Source organism: Octopus bimaculoides, chromosome 24 (genome assembly GCF_046866305.1).
Source record: "Octopus bimaculoides isolate indiv1 chromosome 24, ASM4686630v1, whole genome shotgun sequence".
In the NCBI taxonomy this organism is placed as follows: domain Eukaryota; kingdom Metazoa; phylum Mollusca; class Cephalopoda; order Octopoda; family Octopodidae; genus Octopus; species Octopus bimaculoides.
The window spans coordinates 33,077,061-33,097,681 of NC_142951.1; the positions used below are offsets into that span (position 1 = coordinate 33,077,061).

The following is a 20,621-nucleotide window of genomic DNA, read 5'->3' on the forward strand; positions in this document are numbered from 1 at the left end:
TTCTCTCTTATTTATTTATACTGTCGTTGTCTACCCGGCTGTCTATCTCGTTCCCTCACTAACTTTTGTTTTCCTTCTCCGTCTCTTCTCACACACGACTTACCCTTTCTGAGTCACTCTCGTTCTCTTTTACTCTTATCTCTCTCTCTTTCGCTTTCTTTCTCTATAATGTAGTTGTCCATACCTCTCTATCTCGCTTCCTTACTTTTATTTTACATACCTCCTCCATTATCGCCACCACCCCTTAATATCCTTTCACTTCTATCTATCTATTCCTCTTTCTCCCATTCCCTCTTTTTCTAACCCTTCTATCGTTCTCACTCTCCTTTTTATTTCACTCCGTCACTTTCGTTTTTCTCTTCCTCTTCCTCTCACACACAACTTACTATTTTTTGAGGCACCCTCATTCCCCTCCCACTATATCTCTCTGTGTCTCTCGCATTTCTTTTCTTTCCCCTCTCTCTCTCCCTCACATATATCTATCTGTCTGTCCCTATCCCGTCCCTCCCTCTCTCTCTCACTCACTACTGGCTTCCGGCGCCTCGACTCCATCTAACATGATGGCGGAGCACTCTCTACTCGATCCTCTCTACGACTATAAAACGTTCACTGTCAAATTACAACTTTGTGCATCCTTCATAACATCGCTCGTGTGTAGTTACCCATCCTCAATGAAACCAAGTGACATTCTAGCCAAGAATTTTGGCCAAATATTCGCTAAATACCAATTCGTGAAGCACTTTTCATGCGACCCTTTCACGCTGTCTTTGCTTCACTGAAATATTTTGCGAAAAGCTTGTGTTTAAACACCAAATGACTCCTTTTTCTTTTCCTTCTTGCTTTTATTTCTTTAACAGATGAATTATTTTGCGTTTAACAAAGGCGGGTGAGAATTTATTTTTTATCTTGAAAGTTACGATTTTGTTATGTGATGGCCATTGATGATATATTGCCGACAAAATCGAGACAGAAAATGTTAGATACTCGCCGTTTGTTCAACGCGAATATGGATACGACAGCTACTACGACTAGTGGCATTGGAAGTTCAGCAAGTCTTGATACTGGCAACATCAATGATAATCAAAATGCAATAGAAACCCTCTTGAAAAACAGCACCAATTTTGAATTAATCATGCCTTCAACTTCGTCGGTGTCTGGTGCTAGAAGTGGCCATATTGCTCTCGACGCGAATGTCAACAACAATAATGACGGTACTCACAACAACAACACCATCTTCTCTGGCAACTTGAACATAAGTCATAACTACAACATTGATAACATGAACTTTACCTACGAGGAAACCATTCACAGCGGTCATTTTATGTTGAGTCAGGTGCACGATGACAAAACCGCGGACGATTATGATGATGAAAATATCGTCAAAGAGGAAAAAGATGCTCAGTCCTCTTCGACGGGCCTCAATTTTCTCAGTTCTTCGACCTCTCACGAAAATGTTGGTGCTACAAATTTGGATTTTAGGGAATATAGTGCTACACAGTCAACTCTTTTCTCCATCGATGGTTCTCTTACCAAATTATTCGAGTGTATGACCTTAGCTTACAGGTGAGTCTTGAAATTGAAACTAGTATTTCTTTTATTAAACTAAATATATTTCTATATATATATATATATATATATATATATATATATATATATATATTTGATGATTGCCCTGTTTCTACGAAGTTTCATTTTTGAAAAAAAGATCCTTTGTTTCTTTTTACTTTTTTCACTCCATTCCAGTCCATTTCGTTCCATTAAAAACCTGAACTCTGTTCGCAAAGGGTTAACACAGACAATCTCAATATCAGACCAGCTGATTTTCTACTCTGGCAGCAGTTTGACCTCTCCTCTTCCTCAGCTTCTACCATTCTCGCTAGTTTATTATATAACACATTTACACACCCTGTTATATGTATTTCTATACGCACACACTCGAATGTATACACTTATATATATATATATATATATATATACATGCACATATACACACATAGATCTATGTATATACATCCATATATTTACACACTACCTACCTATCTATCCATCTATCTATCTGATGGATGGCTCTATCTGTGTCTCTATCTATCTATCTGATAGATGGCTCTATCTGTGTCTGTATCTATCTATCTATCAGATGGCTCTATCTGTGTATCTATCTATCTATCTATCTATCTATCTATCTCATTACTTTCTCACACGTTACCCTATATTTTGTAAATCGTCTGCATTAAAACAAAAAGAAAAGACACAGTTAAAGCATTAAAAATGCGCTTTTAATCCCAAAATAGGCAAAGTGCGCTCGAGGTGGTTTGGGGAAGTGAGGCAAGGGGCTGTTCTGTGTCTGTTTGCTGAAATCACTTGTTGCAATGTTGGTTACAAACAATGAAAAATGTTTAATTTCGTAAAGCTTCCATAGTGAAATTCAAGACAACTTAGTTGCTTGTATTTGTTGTTTTGGCCCAATAATAGTAGTTTTGTTATTAGACACACACACACAACGTTGCCCGATTGGTTTCTGTAAGGGCTGATGTTTTTAACAGCAGTCGATGTAAACATGGTGCGTGCGTGCGTGTGTGTGTACATTCATACGCACGCGCGCTTACATTATCTACTCTCCCCTCCCACATTAGTGTACATGAATACACGTATGCTTCAAATTGTATGTATTGAATGTGTACGTGCGCGTGTGTGTGTCTATATATATATATATATATATATATATGTATATATATATATATAATATATATTCTCTTTTTTCTCTCCTTGTTTCTTTCTGTGTTCTTTCTGTTGAAGAGCGTAGGCTCGAAACATTAAACACTTCCTCTATTCCCGAGCTTTATACTAATACATCCATTTGTTGTCTACACCACCTGTCTTCATCTGTTGTTTTTTTCGTGAATTCTCCCTATATATATATATATATATATATATATATGCATACATACATAAATATAATTAGTCGTCTAAGAATCCACGAGCGAGAAGTATATATATATGCATGGGCAATCCTTCACATGTAAAGATTGCCGCATGCATGTATGTATAAATGTATGCTTATGAATATTGAATGTGTGAGTGTGTGTGTTCGAGTAAACGCATGCTTAAGTGTGTATAAACGTATACGTATAAATGTATGTCAAATGCATATGTGTGTGTGTATTAAGTGTTTTGGTATTCTTGTGTGTATAAATGAATGTATATTTGTGGGTGTGTACGTTGAATGTGCATGTGTCGTTTTCGGCGAAACCCTAGCCCTAAACACCGGGTGTGCGCATTCTTTACCTTCACCAACATGTATGCGTAAACGTATGTGTGTGTGTGTGTGTGTGTGTGTGAATATGTATAAAAATAATGTATACAAATGTACGTGTGTGTGTGTGTGTAGTGGATGTAATGTTGGCGGCTGTTTGGAGTGTGTATGTATATAACGAGCGTGTGTGGTGGGTGCTTGACGAGTGAGTATATATATATATATACGTAAGTGTGTGCGATGGATATTATTATACTTGTACTTCTGAACACTGACATACATACAAATGTTTATGTATTAATTGCATCTATGCGCGCGCAGGCGTCGCGTTGGGGGCTCTAAACAGGTTATTTGCCTTGGTTCACCTTGTTTTTGTTTTTTTTATTAACGTCGGCGGGGTGGAGGAAAAGGTACAAGATTATTTGGTAAATATTTGGAAAATTTTCAGATTAACACCCGCACGATTTTCACTATGGTTTTAGGGTTAGGGTTTGGGAATTCCGTCCGTAACCGTAACCCTAAAACCATAATCCTAACCCTCTAGTGAAGATCGTGCGGGTGGTAATCTGAAAATTTACCAAATATTTTACCTGACATAAACTTTGTTACTTTATCTACTACTACTACTACTACTACTACTACTTACACAAAAGGTGAAGAGGACGAAACTGTGTGCGTTTCGAAATCTGGGAGTTAAGTTCCGACCGTGGTTCTGGATCCTAACCTTTTTCTTGATAGGGGGAACAATTTTGTGTTTATGTGTGTTTTCGTTAACTTTTGTCAGACGTAAAAACACAAACAACAACACACACACACAGAAACACATATAATCGCGATAGTTTAACACGCCTGCTTTTACTCACGCACTCACATTCTTACACGCGTACTCGAACACCATCACGTACTCGCATTCACTCACGCACAGTTCTATCTCTTGCCTCTGCCCTTGTTTCTTGTGAGTCTTTTGAAAAAATAAGCGATGATGATAATGAAAGCCGCTGTTAGTTTCTAAGGTTCATAGTTCGAATTCATTCTCTTGGCACTTTTAACCTATGTCATCGTCATATCTCGGTCAAAGAGTTGCGACCCGCTGAACAAAAAGAAAATACTCGCAATTGGTGTTTATTCCCCACTCACCAATCCTGATCGGGCAGATCCTGTGATTATAAAACATTTCAACCGTGACCCCTCTGTTTTTCTAGAATATGAAGGACATTTTCTCTGTATTTTCCTTTTTGTTTTTAAGGCAGTATGGTGTGACTTGAGAATTTTGGCTGTTATCTCTAGCAGATTGAACAACCACGTAATCGTCCTTGCCGGTTTGGTGTTTATTGTTGTTAACGGGGCCAGCTGGCAGAATCGTTAGCACACCGGACGAAATGCTTAGCGGCATTTCGTCCATTTTTACGTTTTGAATTCGAATTACGCCAAGGCCGACCTTACCTTTCGTCCTTTGTGGTTCCTCCTGATGATGTCTTCAGCTAACTGGATCCTAATCCACCAAGGGAAGTTATGTCGGAAGAAAGTAATTCAACAATGCGGGTTGATGAGAATCGTAAGACGTGTGGCCAGAACCTCCTGGAAAATAACCATAGCGAGGGACATTCCACAGTTGAATTAGAACAGTCACAAACAGTGAAAGAAGACATGCACCGAACACCAGAGCTGAAGACACCTCCGAAAGGGGGTGGCCCCGCCACGTCAAAATGGTAGAGGAATAGGGGCCGAAACCGGACGTGGTTCCTCCTGATGATGTCTTGAGCTAACTGGATCTTATAAAGGAGCTGTTGTGGTAGCAGACCACGAAACATGGTTGAAATTCCTGAGTTGAACACTGAGGTCGATGTAATCGACTACCCCCACCCCTAAACTAGCTGGCCTTGCGCTACAATCTGAAATTAATACTATCAAGTTGAGTAAAAAGTAAGCAACGTTTTGAACCATGAAGAATTTGTACCGGATTTTTGATGAGTTTTGAAATTTTTTTTTGCAATTGTCTGCTAATACAGACATAGACTTACTCAAATGCATCAATAAATTAACATAATTTTTTTTCACCATTGTTACAATCATCGGAAATGGAACTGTCAAAGCACGATGTTCGAGCAATTTTGCTATTCAACTTCAAAAAAGCATGTGAAGCAGCTGAATCTGCTCACGATATCAACGAAACGTTTGGTGAGAAAATGACCAGTGAGTGGTCAGCTCGAAAATGGTTTAAACGATTTTGCAGTGGAGACCTGAGCCTTGAAGATTGTGAGCATAAAGGAATTCCATCTGTCATTGATGATGGTCAATTAAAGACCGTCATTGAGAAAGATCCATGTAAAATCACTGGAACTGGCAAAAGAACTTGCAATTAGCCAGAAAACTGCCTGCAACTATTTGCATGAGATCGGAAAATCAAAAAAGATCAACAAATGGGTAACACACAATTTAAATGAAAATCAGAAAATGCACAGATGTGAAATTTGCTTGCTGTTTCTTCTCCATAACCAGACAAAATCCATTTCTCGACCGTATTGTAACTCGTGATGAAAAGTGGATTCTGTCCAATAATAAAAGACGTTCTTCGCAGTGGTTGGACCAAAATGAAGCACCGAAAACCTTCCCTAAACCTGAGCTCTTCAAAAAGAAGGCTATGGTGACTGATGGTGTACTGCTGGTGAGGGGGGGGGTCAATAAAATGAGTATCAGTTAAGCACTGGGATCAGTGTAATCGTCTAACCCCCTCACTCAAAATTGCTGGCATTGTGCCAAAATTTGAACCAATATTTGTACTAAATACTGCCATAAAAGATTATCTCCTGCTCCATGATTAATCACCTTATTTAACATGCTTAGGTCTGTTGATATTTTCTTAATACAGAGTATATTCTAATTGATCAGATGATAGATTTAATCACATGTTCAATGTGGCAAAACTAAAATGAAAAAGGAAAATATTGTTCCAAAATATTGTACTTTTACTGAATGAATTCATCTGACAACAGCTGTTGTTGTTGTTCAGGTCGACTTGATAGAGATGACAAATATTCAAAAGCAGGTCAGCTGTGACCACCTCCATATTTTTTTTTTTTTTTTTGTTAGATGCCTCCAGGACCAAATTATGTAACAAACCCCTTATTTAAATTAGCAGGGTGTGATTTGACAGATTTTGGTTGCTATTTTTTTAAGCAAGCTGGGTGGCCATATTTGAGGCTTTGTTGTTGGTTTGTGAAAAGGTTAGGCAAAGGAGCATTGAAGAGTAAGTCCTCGAACCAGTAAGTGACCCCAATCACATTTCCCCTGAACTGGACTCCGGTTCCTTGCAGGGTTGTTCAAGGGGAAGGGACGCGATTACATCAAACCCAGTACGTGACTGGTCCTTTATTTAATCAATTGAGGAGGGATGAAAGGCAAAGTTGACCTCGGCAGGATTTGAACCCAAAATGTTAAGAACTGGAAGAAATACTGCTTAGCATTTTGTCTGACATGCTAAGGATTCTTCCAGCTTGCTTGTAATAATAATTTTTTTCTAAACAAGGCCTGAATTTTTAAGAAGTGTAGGCTAGTTGCTTACGTCAACCCCCAGTGCTCAACTGGGACTTAATTTTCATCTACCTGAAGAGAGTGAAAGGCAGAGTTGATCTTGGTAAAATTTGAACTCAGAACAAAGATGGATGGAATGCTTGGTGGCATTTCATCTGGTATACTAATGATTCTGTCAGCTTGCTACCTTAACAACAACAACAGCAATAATAATAATGCTTCATTTGATTGATCAGATCAACAAACAATTATTAATATTGTTAATATATCAAGCAGTAAAGCTAGCTGAGACAGTAAGACTGCTTTACATTCAGTTTCATCCCACAGGGTTTTTGAGTTCAAATTGCAGCAGACTCACAAAATTAAGCATTTTGTCCAATATGTTAACGATTCTGCCAGCTCGTTGCCTTGTTTTGAAAATAACTATATCCAAATATATTTTGCTTCCCATACTTACCTTCCAGTTTTGTTGTAAGAATTCATTGTTTTCAATAGTTTCAGCTGCCATTATAATTGTTGCAAGCAGCTGTTGATTTGAAAAAGATAGCCCTGGCAGCTAGGAGTGTATTTAAACATCTCTTCTACATGTACCAGTCTTTATTTGTGTGTGTGTGTGTGTGATATATGGTGCATATTTATTTCTTGGTGTGTTTTGGTGAAAATATTTGGCCAATGAGGCACAAATGCACAGATTGTATGTGAGCATCTTGAAGATACAGTTACGTCAAAATAATACTTGAATTAGTGTTAGGGGTTTCTGTTGCTCATGGCTGATCATGCCCTGACATACATATGTATGTAGAGCTGGCTTCCTAACCATGTGGTCTCTTGTCCAGTCCCACTGTGTGGCATTTTAAGCAAATGTCTTCCATCATAGCTCCAGACTGACCAAGCCATGTGAATGGGTTTGGTAGATGGAAACTGGAAGACGCCTGTCGTATGTGTGTATATATGTGTACATATGTATGTGTATACAGGGTGGCCCAAATGTCATAAATCCAGCACTAACTGCCAAGCCATACCACAAGACTTTTACAAAAACATAAGTGAATTTAATTATCTTTTGCTGTAAAATTAACCCTTTTGTTTTCATATTTCTGTTAAAATAGTTTTTTTTTTTTTCTTTCCATTAATTTTTAAAATAATGAGGAATATAGTAAAATAACTCCATCATTAAGCTGATATTTGGAACATAACATGAAATTTTAATAGGAAGTTTTAATTTAGATCAAAACCTTAGAGTTTGTAACAAAGCAAGGGCAGTCTTGGGCAGTTTGGCATCAAGAGGGTTAAGAATAATTTTACTCTTGTTTTGGGGATATTTTCTGACACTCCCCCGCCCTTGTATTTTGAATCGTTTCTTTGGAAATAAAGACAGGCTTTTGTTGCTCATGCTGGACTCAATTCTCATAGTGAGTGTGTAGTATGTTGACACCACCACTGCCATCACGAACCACCTCCACCTCCACCCGACATAGTACCAATTAGCATGAAATTGGAACAGTTTATAAAATCAGACTCAGCAATTATGTGGCAAGCCAGATTGTGTTACAGCTTAGAACTTACGTCAAAAGTAGGGAACTGACTGTGGTGCATTTCCTGTGGCCTGGTTGCTTTGCTATGAAGTGGATTTAGTTTTTTTTGTTTTATCTAACTAACAATACATTCACCATTTTTTTCTGTGGTTGAATATTCTTGCTATTAATAACAATGAATAACACTAATTATTACTATTTATAATTCAGTATTTTAGTATTATTACTATTACTGTTGTTGGCATGGTGACAGAATCATAAGTGCACTGGGCAAAAGGGTTAGTATCATTTCTTCCAGCTCTTTACATTCTGAGTTCAAATACCAGTGGGGTCAGTTTTACCTTTTATTCCCTCAGGGTTGATAAAATACAGTGCTAACCAAGTACTGGGGTTGATGTAATTGAACACTCTCTCTTACAAAGTTTCTGGCCTTGTGCCTCTACCAGAAATTATTATTATTATTATTATTATTATTATTATAGGGTGGCAGGCTGGCAGAATCATGAGCACACCGGGCGAAATGCTTAGCGGTATTTTGTCTGCCGTTACGTTCCGAGTTCAAATTCCGCTGAGGTCAACTTTGCCTTACTAGTTTCAACCACTAAATCATGGCCATGCTGGGGCACCACCTAGGATAGTGATGAGGGAAACCCTATGACAAGTATGTTTGCAATGATACACAGCTGGTTTTTTTTGCAGGTGACACACGGACTGAAAAAAACAAAAAACAAAAGACAAAAGAAAAAAGTACCTCCCTACAACGTCATCTTATAAAAAGCTTACCTGTCAGCATTTATCTAAACAAACATATATGCGTACATATCAATGGACACTCTGATAAGAGGATTATTAAAAGAAATTAAAATTTCGATCCATCGGATTAATTTGGTTTTGCCTTCGTTGTTCTAGATTATATCTGATTACATTGATCTCTTCCATCTGTCTCATCACCTCAGTACTTTTATTGATTGGTATGTATTTTTCTTATTGATCTTGAAAGGATGAAAGGTAAAGTGAATGTGGGTGGGATTTGGTTTCAGGATGGCATGGAATGTAACGAAATACCACACAGCATTTTACTTAATGCTCTGTTGATTCTGTCATTCACCTGCCATATAATAATAATCCTTTCTACAATAGGTACAAGGGCTGAGATTTTTGTGGGGAAGGGGACTGGGCAATTATTGGGTTCGCAACTAAGTTCCTGCTGTTTTTTTTTTTTTTTAATTAAAATTTTTTAGAAGGTTTTATAAAAAATAACTAATTAATCAATAATGTATTCACCCTTGTTGTTTACAACTTCTTCCCAACATACAATAGGCACATGGCCTGAAATTTTGTGGATGGGGTTAGTTGATTACATTGACTCCCTCCCCCAGTGGTTGACTGGTACATATTTTATTGAAGCTGAACAGCTGAAAGGCAAAGTTCACCTTGGTGGAATTTGAACTCAAAACTGTAGACAGATGAAGTGCCACTACATATTTTGTCTGACGTTCTAACGATTCTGCCAGCTTACTGCCTTAATGATGATAATAATAATAATGCTTCATTTGATTGAGCACATAAAATAAAAACTTATTTTTATTTATTTATTTTTTCCGCCCTTTCAAAGCCTAGCCAGGCTCATGGGCCCAGTTTCCCGGTTTTTATGGCGTATGTGTCCCCCCTCCCCAGCTGGACGGGACGCCAGTCCATCGCAGTGTTACTCAAGAAACAGGAAGAAAGAGTGAGAGAAAGTTGAGGCGAAAGAGTACAACAGGGGTCGCCACCACCCCCTGCCAGAGCCTCGTGGAGCTTTTAGGTGTTTTCGTTCAATAAACACACACAACGCCCGGTCTGGGTCAATTTTGGATTTTCATTCTCAAAGGGTCAATCAAGAAATTACCAATCGAAGGTGAGAGATTGGAGTAACTGTAGGATACCTTGTGGTATTTGTTTCGACTTTGTGTTTTGAGTTCAAATTCCTCCTGGCACCATGGGTACTTTTAGTGAAATATACTTTTTTTCCCTCTCTAAGAATTCAGGTTAGATTTGTGGTTTGTGGATACCTTCCTTTGTTCATTCATTCCTTCCTCTTTCTCACCAGTCTTGGTGGCTCTGTAAGGGGGGGGGGGTCATGGGCACTGCTTTCCTCTCCCCTTAACTAAAAAATAAGAGAAACCCCCCCCCAAACCCTCTCTTAAGTCAGTTTAATTAAGGCTGACCTGGCAACAACAATTTCATCCTCTCCCCTCCACCAAACCTATATTTGATCATTCCTTCATAATTTCAACATTTATCCCACAATGCACAGAACATTCCTGACATAGAAGGAAACCAGAGAAAATGTTGACATTTTATTACAGACAACAATAAAAATACGTCTAAAGAATGTTGTTGCTTAGAACCAGGTCAGCTGTCATTGAATAGGTTCGTAGTTTATGACCAAAACCATTCCAACCGTGACCATCACGTCTTTTTACATATCAGGGACTATGGTGGGTCTTGTGTACCCCACTTCTTTATTTCAGGCAACAGGGTGTGATTTGAAGGAGTTTGGCTGCTATGTCTATTGGATTGGTCAACAAGATTTAGAGCAGCAGCTCTCAATCATTTTTTGCCTATGAATCCCATTTGGTTTCTGTTTTACTCAAATGAATCTTCATAGCTACTTGAAGTTTTAAAAAAATCCCACCAACCACATGGTTCCGGGTTCAGTCCCACTGCGTGGCACCTTGGGCAACTGTCTTCTATTATAGCCTCGGGGCCGACCAAATCCTTGTGAGTGGATTTGGTAGACGGAAACTGAAAGAAACCCGTCGTGTATGTATGTATGTATATATATATATATATATATATGTGTGTATGTGTGCTTGTGTGTCTGTGTTTGTCCCCCCACCATCGTTTGACAACCGATGCTAGTGTGTTTACGTCCCCGTAACTTAGCGGTTCAGCAAAATGAGACCAATGAAATAAGTTCTAGGCTTACAAAGAATAAGTCCTGGGGTCGATTTTCTTGACTAACGGCGGTGCTCCAGCATGGCCACAGTCAAATGACTAACACAAATAAAAGAGTAAATATTATTTGAAACTGTGTAAATAAAATTAAAATATTTTGTGTATTGCACAAGCATAACCAATTTATTACACTTCAGCAACAAAATCCTATATGGGCCCCCCCAAGGGTCACGTGAACTCCCCAAGGGTCATGTGGACCCCCAAGGATCATGTGAGCTCTGGTTGAGAATCACTTATATAGAGAATTACTTGTTTGGTTTGTCTAAAGAATGTGATTGGAATAGCTGTCAGTTTGCCAGTCTGGAGGTTCTGTTGTGAACAGACTTGTCTAGCTGTACGTCAGTCCTCTTTGAATAGCTCTTCTGATTAACCTTTTGGCATTCACATTATTTTCTGTCAGAAGTAAAGCTTATTTATTCTCATTGTTTTGTGTTAGTCAAGCATTATCTTGTAGCTTTGAGAGTTTGAAGAGATATCTGGTAATTTTAGAATGATATTGTAGGGTTGGTTTGAAAGACCAGATCTGGCCAGTTTGAACATAAAACAGGTAAAATATTTTGGCCGGATGTGGCCAGTTTAAATGCTAAAGGATTAAGAACACTCCAGCCACAGCTATCCTATGTTTTTAGGAGCATGCTGGATAACATCATCTGAGGTGTCAATTTGGTTTAAAGATGGCAGGGTGTGATTTGAAGGAGATTTGGCTGTTATTTCTTGCAGATTGAGAGATTGCATTGATGTGTCTCTCATTGGCTTGAACAGTGTTATTTAGCCCTAGGTTTGCTCTTTGAGAGCTAACCTAAGATCACTCAAGACCTGTATACCTTAATTCCCAGAATTTACAAAGATAAATGATGCAATTCTAACATATTCCATCATTTTGGTTTGAACATAAACTAGAAAATTAAGGGCTGTGAAAGCATTTAACACCCAAAGCCCAACAGTCTCTGAATACTGCCATCAAATCAATAACAAATTCATTTCTGATCTAAAAGAATTGATAAATAAATTGATGCCAGCATGGCTGTGTGGTTAAGGACTTTACTTCCCACTGTATGGCTTCAGGTTCAGTCCCACTGTAAGGCAACGTGAGCAAGTGTCTTCTTCTACAGCCTCAAGCTGATCAAAGCTTTGTGAATAGATTTGGTAGATGGAAACTGAAAAAAATGACTGCCATATATATATATATATATATATATATATGTATATGTATATATGTATATATATATGTATAAATATATATCTATACACACACATACATATATATATATATCTCAAGGCACAGAAGTGTAACAAAAATTTGAACACTTCAAGAATTAATTGAAGAATGACATGAAAACCATTTGTATCCATAAGGATTTCAAAGGACTCTTGTAGGAAGTAACTACTGTATGTATATCTATGAATACATTTTTTGTGTATGCATGGTATATATGGTATGTATATATGTATGTATAGTAAATACAGATTATGGTTAAATAGCTTTCCCCCCCCCCACTCCTTATTACAATAAAGAGTCAATTGTTTGACCATTTATGGTCCGAGGTATCAATCAATGAGTAGACACTCCTATTGATTTCAAGGAGTGTGTGTATGTGTTGGGGTGGGGTGGCAAAGAGGTGCAAGTTGTGGTATTTGTCTTTTCCAAGGTCGTTAGTGACGTAGGTGAAGTAACGATAACTGATTTTGCATTGAAGAATTAATTCACAAGAAGCTTATGTTCTGCTCTACCGGCCTTGTCTAAACATAAACATTATTGAATTACGTGTATGTGGTGTGACTGTTGTCAGCTCAGCTCTGGTCTGTTCTGATTAAGTAGACCTCTAATTGGAAGTGCTCCAGCTTTGACCACCTTGTCCTTTTTAGCGCTACCTCTGGCTACGTTATTTGGCCCTTTAACGTTTAGATTACCCTGTCAAATATAATGCTTATTCATTCACATTGTCTTCAATTAATAATGCATTAGCTCACAGTTTTGAGATTTCAGTGTCGTGTTCATTTTTAAAAACATTGCAGGATATGTGTGAGAAGCAAGACCTGGTCAGTTTGAACATAAAATAGAAGATTTGAGCTGTGTACGGCCTGTTTAAATGTTATTTATTGCCGAGAAAAAAAATGGCTGGCTCTACTACACCATAGTTTCACACAGAAAAGCAAGCTTTTTAAAACACACACACACACACACACACACAAAAAAATCCTATGCAACAACACACAATAGCATTAAAAGCACCTTTATGGAACTAAAGGATGTTATTGCTTGTGGCGTTTATGTAACCATTATTCAAGAAACAGGACATAGGACTGTCACCATTCCAAATGATGTTCCGATTAGATCGGCTGTTTTTGTAGTACATGCACACATTTTGTGGGTGTGAGTGCATGTCTCTGGTAACATGCATAAAAACTTGTAATCTATAATTAGGTATCACAAATGTCACTTGTAAACTGTTTAGTAGCTCTTGTCAACTGGGTCACTTAAGTGGATATTAATAATGGCTTTCAATTTTGGTACAAGGCCAGCTGTTTTGAGTGGAGCGGGGTGGTGGGGGGACTCACTCACTTACAGCGACTCCAGCACTTGACTGGTACTTGTTTTACCAGCCCAGAAAGGATGAAAGGTAAAGTCGACTTCAGCAGAATTTGAGCTTAGAATGTAAACAGCAGAAAGAAATACCACTAAGCACTTTTGTCCAACATTTTAAATTCTGTATATTCACTGCCTTTAAGTGGAGGATATTAATGACCCTTTCTACTTTAGGCACAGGGCCTGGCAAATTGTAAGAGGAGGGCAGTCAATTCCATCAGTCCTCAGTACTCAACTGGTATTGGCGGTATTTGAACTCAGAATGTAAAGACACAAAATACCTCTAATCGTTTTGTCCGGCACACTAATGACTTTGCTAGCTTGCTGGCTCTCATGGCTTCTGCTCTTAACTGATTGGAAGTGTTATCATGCACATGTTTTGTCTTGGTATAAAAGATGGCCTACAGCAAAGATTTTGCTCAACAGCACAGATTTGCTTGTCAGTTGTTTGACTTTAACCAGTTGAGCATGTCCCTTTGTAGCTGACGATATGTGCATCTCTGATTATGAGCAGAAGTAGTTGGGGAGCATCATAACCATGTATTGTGAGGAATTCTTTGGGGTTTGAATAATTCACCCTGGAAACATGGGTGTTTCATCATCCTTAAATAACCCTTATTCAGGGACCTTTTGAGCAGGATGGGCTGCTTGACCTGAAGAAAATTCTAACTGGGCCCCACCTGCAGAATCAGCAGAATCTTTAGAGTATTGGTGAGGGAGGGAGGAGGTAAATCATGCATTCTGACATTTGTTCCAGTTCTTTATATTCTGAGTTCAAATCCTGCATTGGTCAGCTTTAACTTTGGTCCTTTTGGGTACAACAAAGCAGTAAGCCGAGTGTTGAGGTGGTTGCCCCACACATGTGAACCACCAAAATTTCTGGTCTTGTGGCCTGAATTAGAAACAATTGTTATTCTGTTTAGAATTATATTTTTCATCCACTTCAGTTTTTCACAACTTCTATTTATAGTTTCCATTTGTTTGTTTTCCTCATTTGTTTCTTCTTTTATTTTCTTTATTTTAGATTTTAATCTTTTGATATAATATCTGTTACACTCTGTGTGGAAGGGAAGCATATATGTATAAACATGTGTGTATGTGTGCGCATGCGCGTGAGTGCGTGTGTATGTATGTGTGTGCATGTATAAAGTGTAATACTGATATTATAAGAGTTTGAAGTGGAGGAAGTTAGTTATTTCCTATCACCTTGCTGCCAGAGCTTAGAGAAACTGTGTGTTGTAAGAATAAGTATATTGAGGTCCAACAATCTGTTGTTGGCTATATTATGGCCAAGTGGAATTTAAATATATAAATATATTTATGTATATATTTATATTTCAAAATTTAGCGAAAACACAACAAACAGAAAATGTATATATGAGAAAGAAAGCACTGTCGCTATTGTGTATGTATGTGTGTGTGTGGTGTGCAGGTGTGGTAAGAAGTTTGCTTCCCAACCTCAGCTACTTGCATGTTAATTTCATGAGCAGGCTGTTCCGTTGATCGGATCAACTGGAACCCTCGACGTCGTAAGCGACGGAGTGCCAGTAACAATATGTGTATACATATAAGAATAGTAATGATAATGAATTTATTGTATACATTACAATAATACATATGTACAGGGTGGACCAGAATTCATGACTCATTAGTTTTATATCTTAACTTGATTACTTTATTGTTATTGTATTGTTTAAATTTATTTAATGTCTTAATATGCATATCATTAATAAATATATTAATCATCATCATCATCATCATCGTTTAATGTCCGCTTTCCATGCTAGCATGGGTTGGACGATTTGACTGAGGACAGGTGAAACCGGATGGCAACACCAGGCTCCAATCTAATTTGACAGAGTTTCTACAGCTGGATGCCCTTCCTGACGCCAACCACTAAGAGAGTGTAGTGGGTGCTTTTACGTGTCACCTGCACGAAAAAGGCCACGCTCGAAATGGTGTATTTTATGTGCCACCCGCACAAGAGCCAGTCCAGGGGCACCGGCAACGATCTCGCTCGAAAAACCTTATGTGTCACTCGCACAAGAGCCAGTCCATGGGCACTGGCAACGATCTCGCACGAAAGATATCATAGCTAATAAGTGAATCATGAATTCTGGCCCACCCTGTGTAATGTAATGCGTGTGTATATGAATATACATTTTCTGTTTTCTCATTAAATTCTGTATTGGAAAGCAAGTGCTTGTAAACACTTAAGGGGCTTTGTGGTGACTGCTGACCTAGAATAGTGAAGTAAGAACCTTCTCTTCTGGAGTCATTTAGTCCCATTAGGGTAACATGGTACATACTATGCTGCCACCGCATGACTTGATACTACTTAGCTTTACTTTCTTAGTAATTTGAAATCATATACTAGTTATAATTATACACCATCTCGTTTAATTATTGCTCCTCATGTAATTGGGAGTCCAATGCAGCAATAACAATGAATAATGATTGTTTCTAATTTAGGCACAAGGCCAGCGATTTTGAAGGGGGGGTCATGTGGGGTGGGGGCTAGCTGATGCCATTGAAACTGGTACTTGACTGATACTTTATTTTATTGATTCTTGGGTGATAAAAGGTCAAAGTTGACCTTACTGGGATTTGAGCTTCTTAAACGTAAAATGGTGGAATAAATACTTCAAAGTATTTTTATCTAATGATTCAGCTCGTTCAGCGCCATTAATAATACCGATTTCTGCTAAAGGCACAAAGCCTGAAATTTGGGGTGAGGGGGGACTAATCGATTACATTGACCCCAGTGTTTTACTGGTACTTAATTTAACGACTTCGAAAGGATGAAATGCAAAGTCGACCTTGGTGGAATTTGAACTCAGAACGTAAAGACATGATATGCTGCTTAGAATTTTGCCCAGTGTGCTAACAGTTCTGCCAGCTTGTTGCCTTAATAATAATTTCAAATTTTGCCACAAGGGCAGCTGTTTTGTGGGAGGGGATGTCGATTACATCGACCCCAGTGTTTAACTGGTACTTAATTTATTCACTCACTCACTCACTTGAATGCATGTGCACACATGCATATGCACCCTTACACATGCAAGCACACGTTTACACATAGACACACATCCACATGCATGCACAACACTTACACATACACAATTAAATGCAGTTTTATACACACACACACACACATCACTATTTCAGCTCTTTATTGTATTTATTTTCCCAGTTAGCCAACTTTCTGACCTGGTTTCAATTCCTAAATCTTGCTATTTTACTTCAAATATATTGATTGTTGATTCCATTAAGAAAGAAAGAAAGAAAAATCACACAGCTAGTCAGGAAAAAAAAACCCCAAACAAAACAAAACAAAAACATCTTGGGGTTTCTTGTTTTGATTCTCACCTAGAGATTAAACTATTTGTTTTGATTCTCCATATTTGTTATTCAAACACAACACACACCTTTTTGTTACTATATATCCACCCCTTTGTATGCCTGACCTCTGCTATGATGCATCTTGTCCCCCCCCCCACTTTACCTCGTCTCCCCTATCTACCCACCTAGCCATCCTCAATTCCCTACCTCTACCTCCTATTCTCTCTCTACGTATCTCTTATACTTCAGGGGTATACCTTGCCATCTTATTGCCACCATCCTTTCCCCACTTTCATACTGAGGTACCCATGTTTCACCTCTACAACAAAACACCTGTACCTGCCCTTTTTTTTACATCTTTAGCCTTCTCTACACCTGGCACAATGCCACTTCCCTCAAAACTGCATCTGCATTCTGAGAAGTGGTGGGGGGGATCTTGTCTTGCATGTTACTTGGTGACCCCCACTAGTGCTAGTGCCACAAGAAAAGCACCTAGCACTTCCTGTAAAGTGGTTGGCATTAGAAAGGACATCCAGCTGTAGAAACCATGCCCAGGTGGACAATGGCAACCAGCATCTTATCTTTTACTTGTTTTAGATGTAAAGCAAAATTTAGTAACCATAACAGTATAGTCTTTTGTTGTAATCTACAGGGTGTCCACAAAGTCTGGGTACATGGGGATTAACACATACTTTAAGAAATTATTATTTCTTATATTTAATTGTTTATGCTATGATTTTATTTACTCCATGTACCCAGACCTTGTGGACACCCTGTATAATAATATTTATCTGTCTGTCTCCAAAGCGTCAATTGTTAAATTTGGTGTTGATTTGAAGTTTTTGAGTGAAAAAGAAATACGTAAATACATAAAAAAAAATGAACAAAAGCAAGAGAAAAGATATATCGCATGAATAAACTTGACATGCATTATTTACAACTGAGTTTTTGTTGCCGTTGGGTCAAGTTTTTTTAAAAGCAGTGCAGTCACTTTACACAGTGGTGGTGATGGCAGGGATTAGAACAATCGCTAGGTGTTAAGTTTAAAGAAATTTTAAAAAATTATAAAAAAAGCGTTTTCTGTAGGCACAGGTGTGGCTGTGTGGTAAGCAGGTCACTTCTCAATCACATGGTTCTGGCTTCAGTCCCACTGTGTGGCATCTTGGGCAAGTGTCTTCTATTAGAGCTTCGGGGGTAAAAGAGTATATATATATATATATATATATATGAGGGTAAGAGAAGTTTGGCAATACAAACAAGAAAATAAGACTCAAGGCATGAGTGTGTGTGTGTGTCTGTGTGTGCATATAGACAGACATACCATAACAAACCATTGTGTAGCCTGTATGTAGACAGATGTAGCTGAGTAAAACTGTCTAATCTGTAACATCATTGAAAGAAAGACGTGTTTGTAAGTCTGAAAGACGTCTGCCGTGTAAGAGATACAATCCTCATAGATTTGTGTGTGGATCTTATCAGCAATGTTTTCAAACCATAAGCTCTATTTTTGGTAGATTCTTCAGAAATCATGTGATGGTGCAATTGTATCTAATTAAAATCATTTCAGCCTGCTTACACATAAGCCTTGAGTTTGCCCCATTGCTGGAAGTTGTCAACAAGAGCCATTTTAGCCAGCTAGAAATAATAGCTAACTCATTAAGTCAATGCTGCCGCGAGTGCTACATCATTTGTATGATGTGGAAAATATTCTCACAGCATTGCCCAAACGATGTTAGCATCAACTTTAATTATTCACTCAAGGCTAGGTCCCTGTACTGTCCATCCTCTACAAAAATCATGCTACATCACAATACTAAAAGCAATTTCACTACAACTGGTTCTGCTCTCTTTAATATCATGGCAAAACAAATAAGGGAAGAAAATCTCATAACACTCATAACGCCTGGTGAGGCGGATTGGCCTGCAAGATTCTTGTAAAAAGGCACTTGTGTGGATGCCATTTAAAAAGCACTTATGCGGGCACCACGTGGATGTACTTGTGTGGGGCCACGTAAAAGACACCCCGCACACAATGTGAAGTGGTTGGTGTTAGGAAGGGCATGCAGCTGGGGAAACCATGCCAAATCAGACTGGATCCTGGTGCCGCTCTCTGGTTTGCCAGCTCTGGTTAAACCATCCAACCCATGCCAGCATAGAAAGCGGATGTTAAATGATGATTAAGATAATGATGATTAACTAGAGCTCATTGTTTCTCTGCTTAGACTTTCCTTACAAATGTTGTCCTGCAGAAGTTTAAGCAGAATGTAAACCACATTGGTTTTATAAATCTAGGAGAGCCTCCAGCAGTCATGAGTGCTGCTCTTTGTTCTCAGATTGAATATAAAATTTGGAAACAGAGCTTTAAAAAGTTACTGCTTATTAGCTTCAGTTTTATTGTGTGAATCATTTGGAAGAGAATGCTTCCAACACCTGAACAAAATGTAAAAATTTAAATGCCTCCTAATCTCTACAGGACTTTTAATGGGTAGTGTATATATAGTTCTGGGCCCATGGTGTTGAACAAATGAAATAGAAATTAGTCCTTAGACAAAAGGAGCAAATTGATCCTGCTCTACCTGCCTAATCCCTTTGGCACATTTGGAGGCCTGGGTTTCATTCTGTTACAATTGTGTGAAGTGGATGGGTTAAATAGATCTTCTTTTGTATAGAATGTCTAGAATGCTGGTTAGCTATAGGTCATGCACCTAGATCTGGCATCAGTTCTTGGATGTGCTGTGCCTGAAAGCAGTGTAGAATAAAGTGTTAACAACCTAAGAGTGGGCGTCTTATCTACTTGGCCACATCTCACTCTCCCTGAAGAGGTTGATCATTAAGTCCTATTTGCTGTTTTTAGGGCACTTCTGTGAACTAACAAATGTTCCAACTATGCAGAGCAATGGGCTAAATACCCAACAAAATTCCTTCCCACTCCTCTCTATTTTGGGTTCAACCTACTGAAGTTGACTGGCTTTCATAATTTCTTCAAGGTCAATGAATAAACATCATAAATATATTTCAAAGTTGATGCGTGCAGCACTGGATACCCTGTCTGCAAAAGTTAGGAGCTTTGTAGGTCAGGTAAATGAAATAATCACAATCACAATCACAAACACACACACACACACACACACAGACAGAGGCTAAAATAATTGTTATTCTGGTAGTAAAAGTACAAGCAGCAACATGACTGTTATACCGGTAAATGATGTGTCTACTACCATACTACTACTAATACTACTCCTACTACCATACTACTACTCCTCCTACTACTACTCCTCCTACTACTACCAGTTATGAATACCAATTATTTATAGTGTTTCTGCTTTGCTTTCTTCACCAAATCATTTGTACAATTGTTATTAATTCTTGGCTG

The 20,621-nt window shown here is 38.3% G+C and overlaps 1 protein-coding gene across 6 annotated transcripts in view; it reads left to right on the forward strand.

Moving 5' to 3' along the window:
- The first annotated feature begins 519 nt into the window (after positions 1-519).
- The window catches only part of LOC106880689 (carbohydrate-responsive element-binding protein), a 98,015-nt gene continuing 77,913 nt past the window's right edge, over positions 520-20,621 (forward strand). For all 6 annotated transcript variants that reach the window (XM_052976779.2, XM_014930749.3, XM_014930751.3 and 3 more), the window contains exon 1: positions 520-1,563. In XM_052976779.2, the coding sequence (XP_052832739.2) occupies positions 932-1,563 (632 nt within the window). In that variant the 5' untranslated portion in view covers positions 520-931. The remainder of the gene's footprint in view (positions 1,564-20,621) is intronic.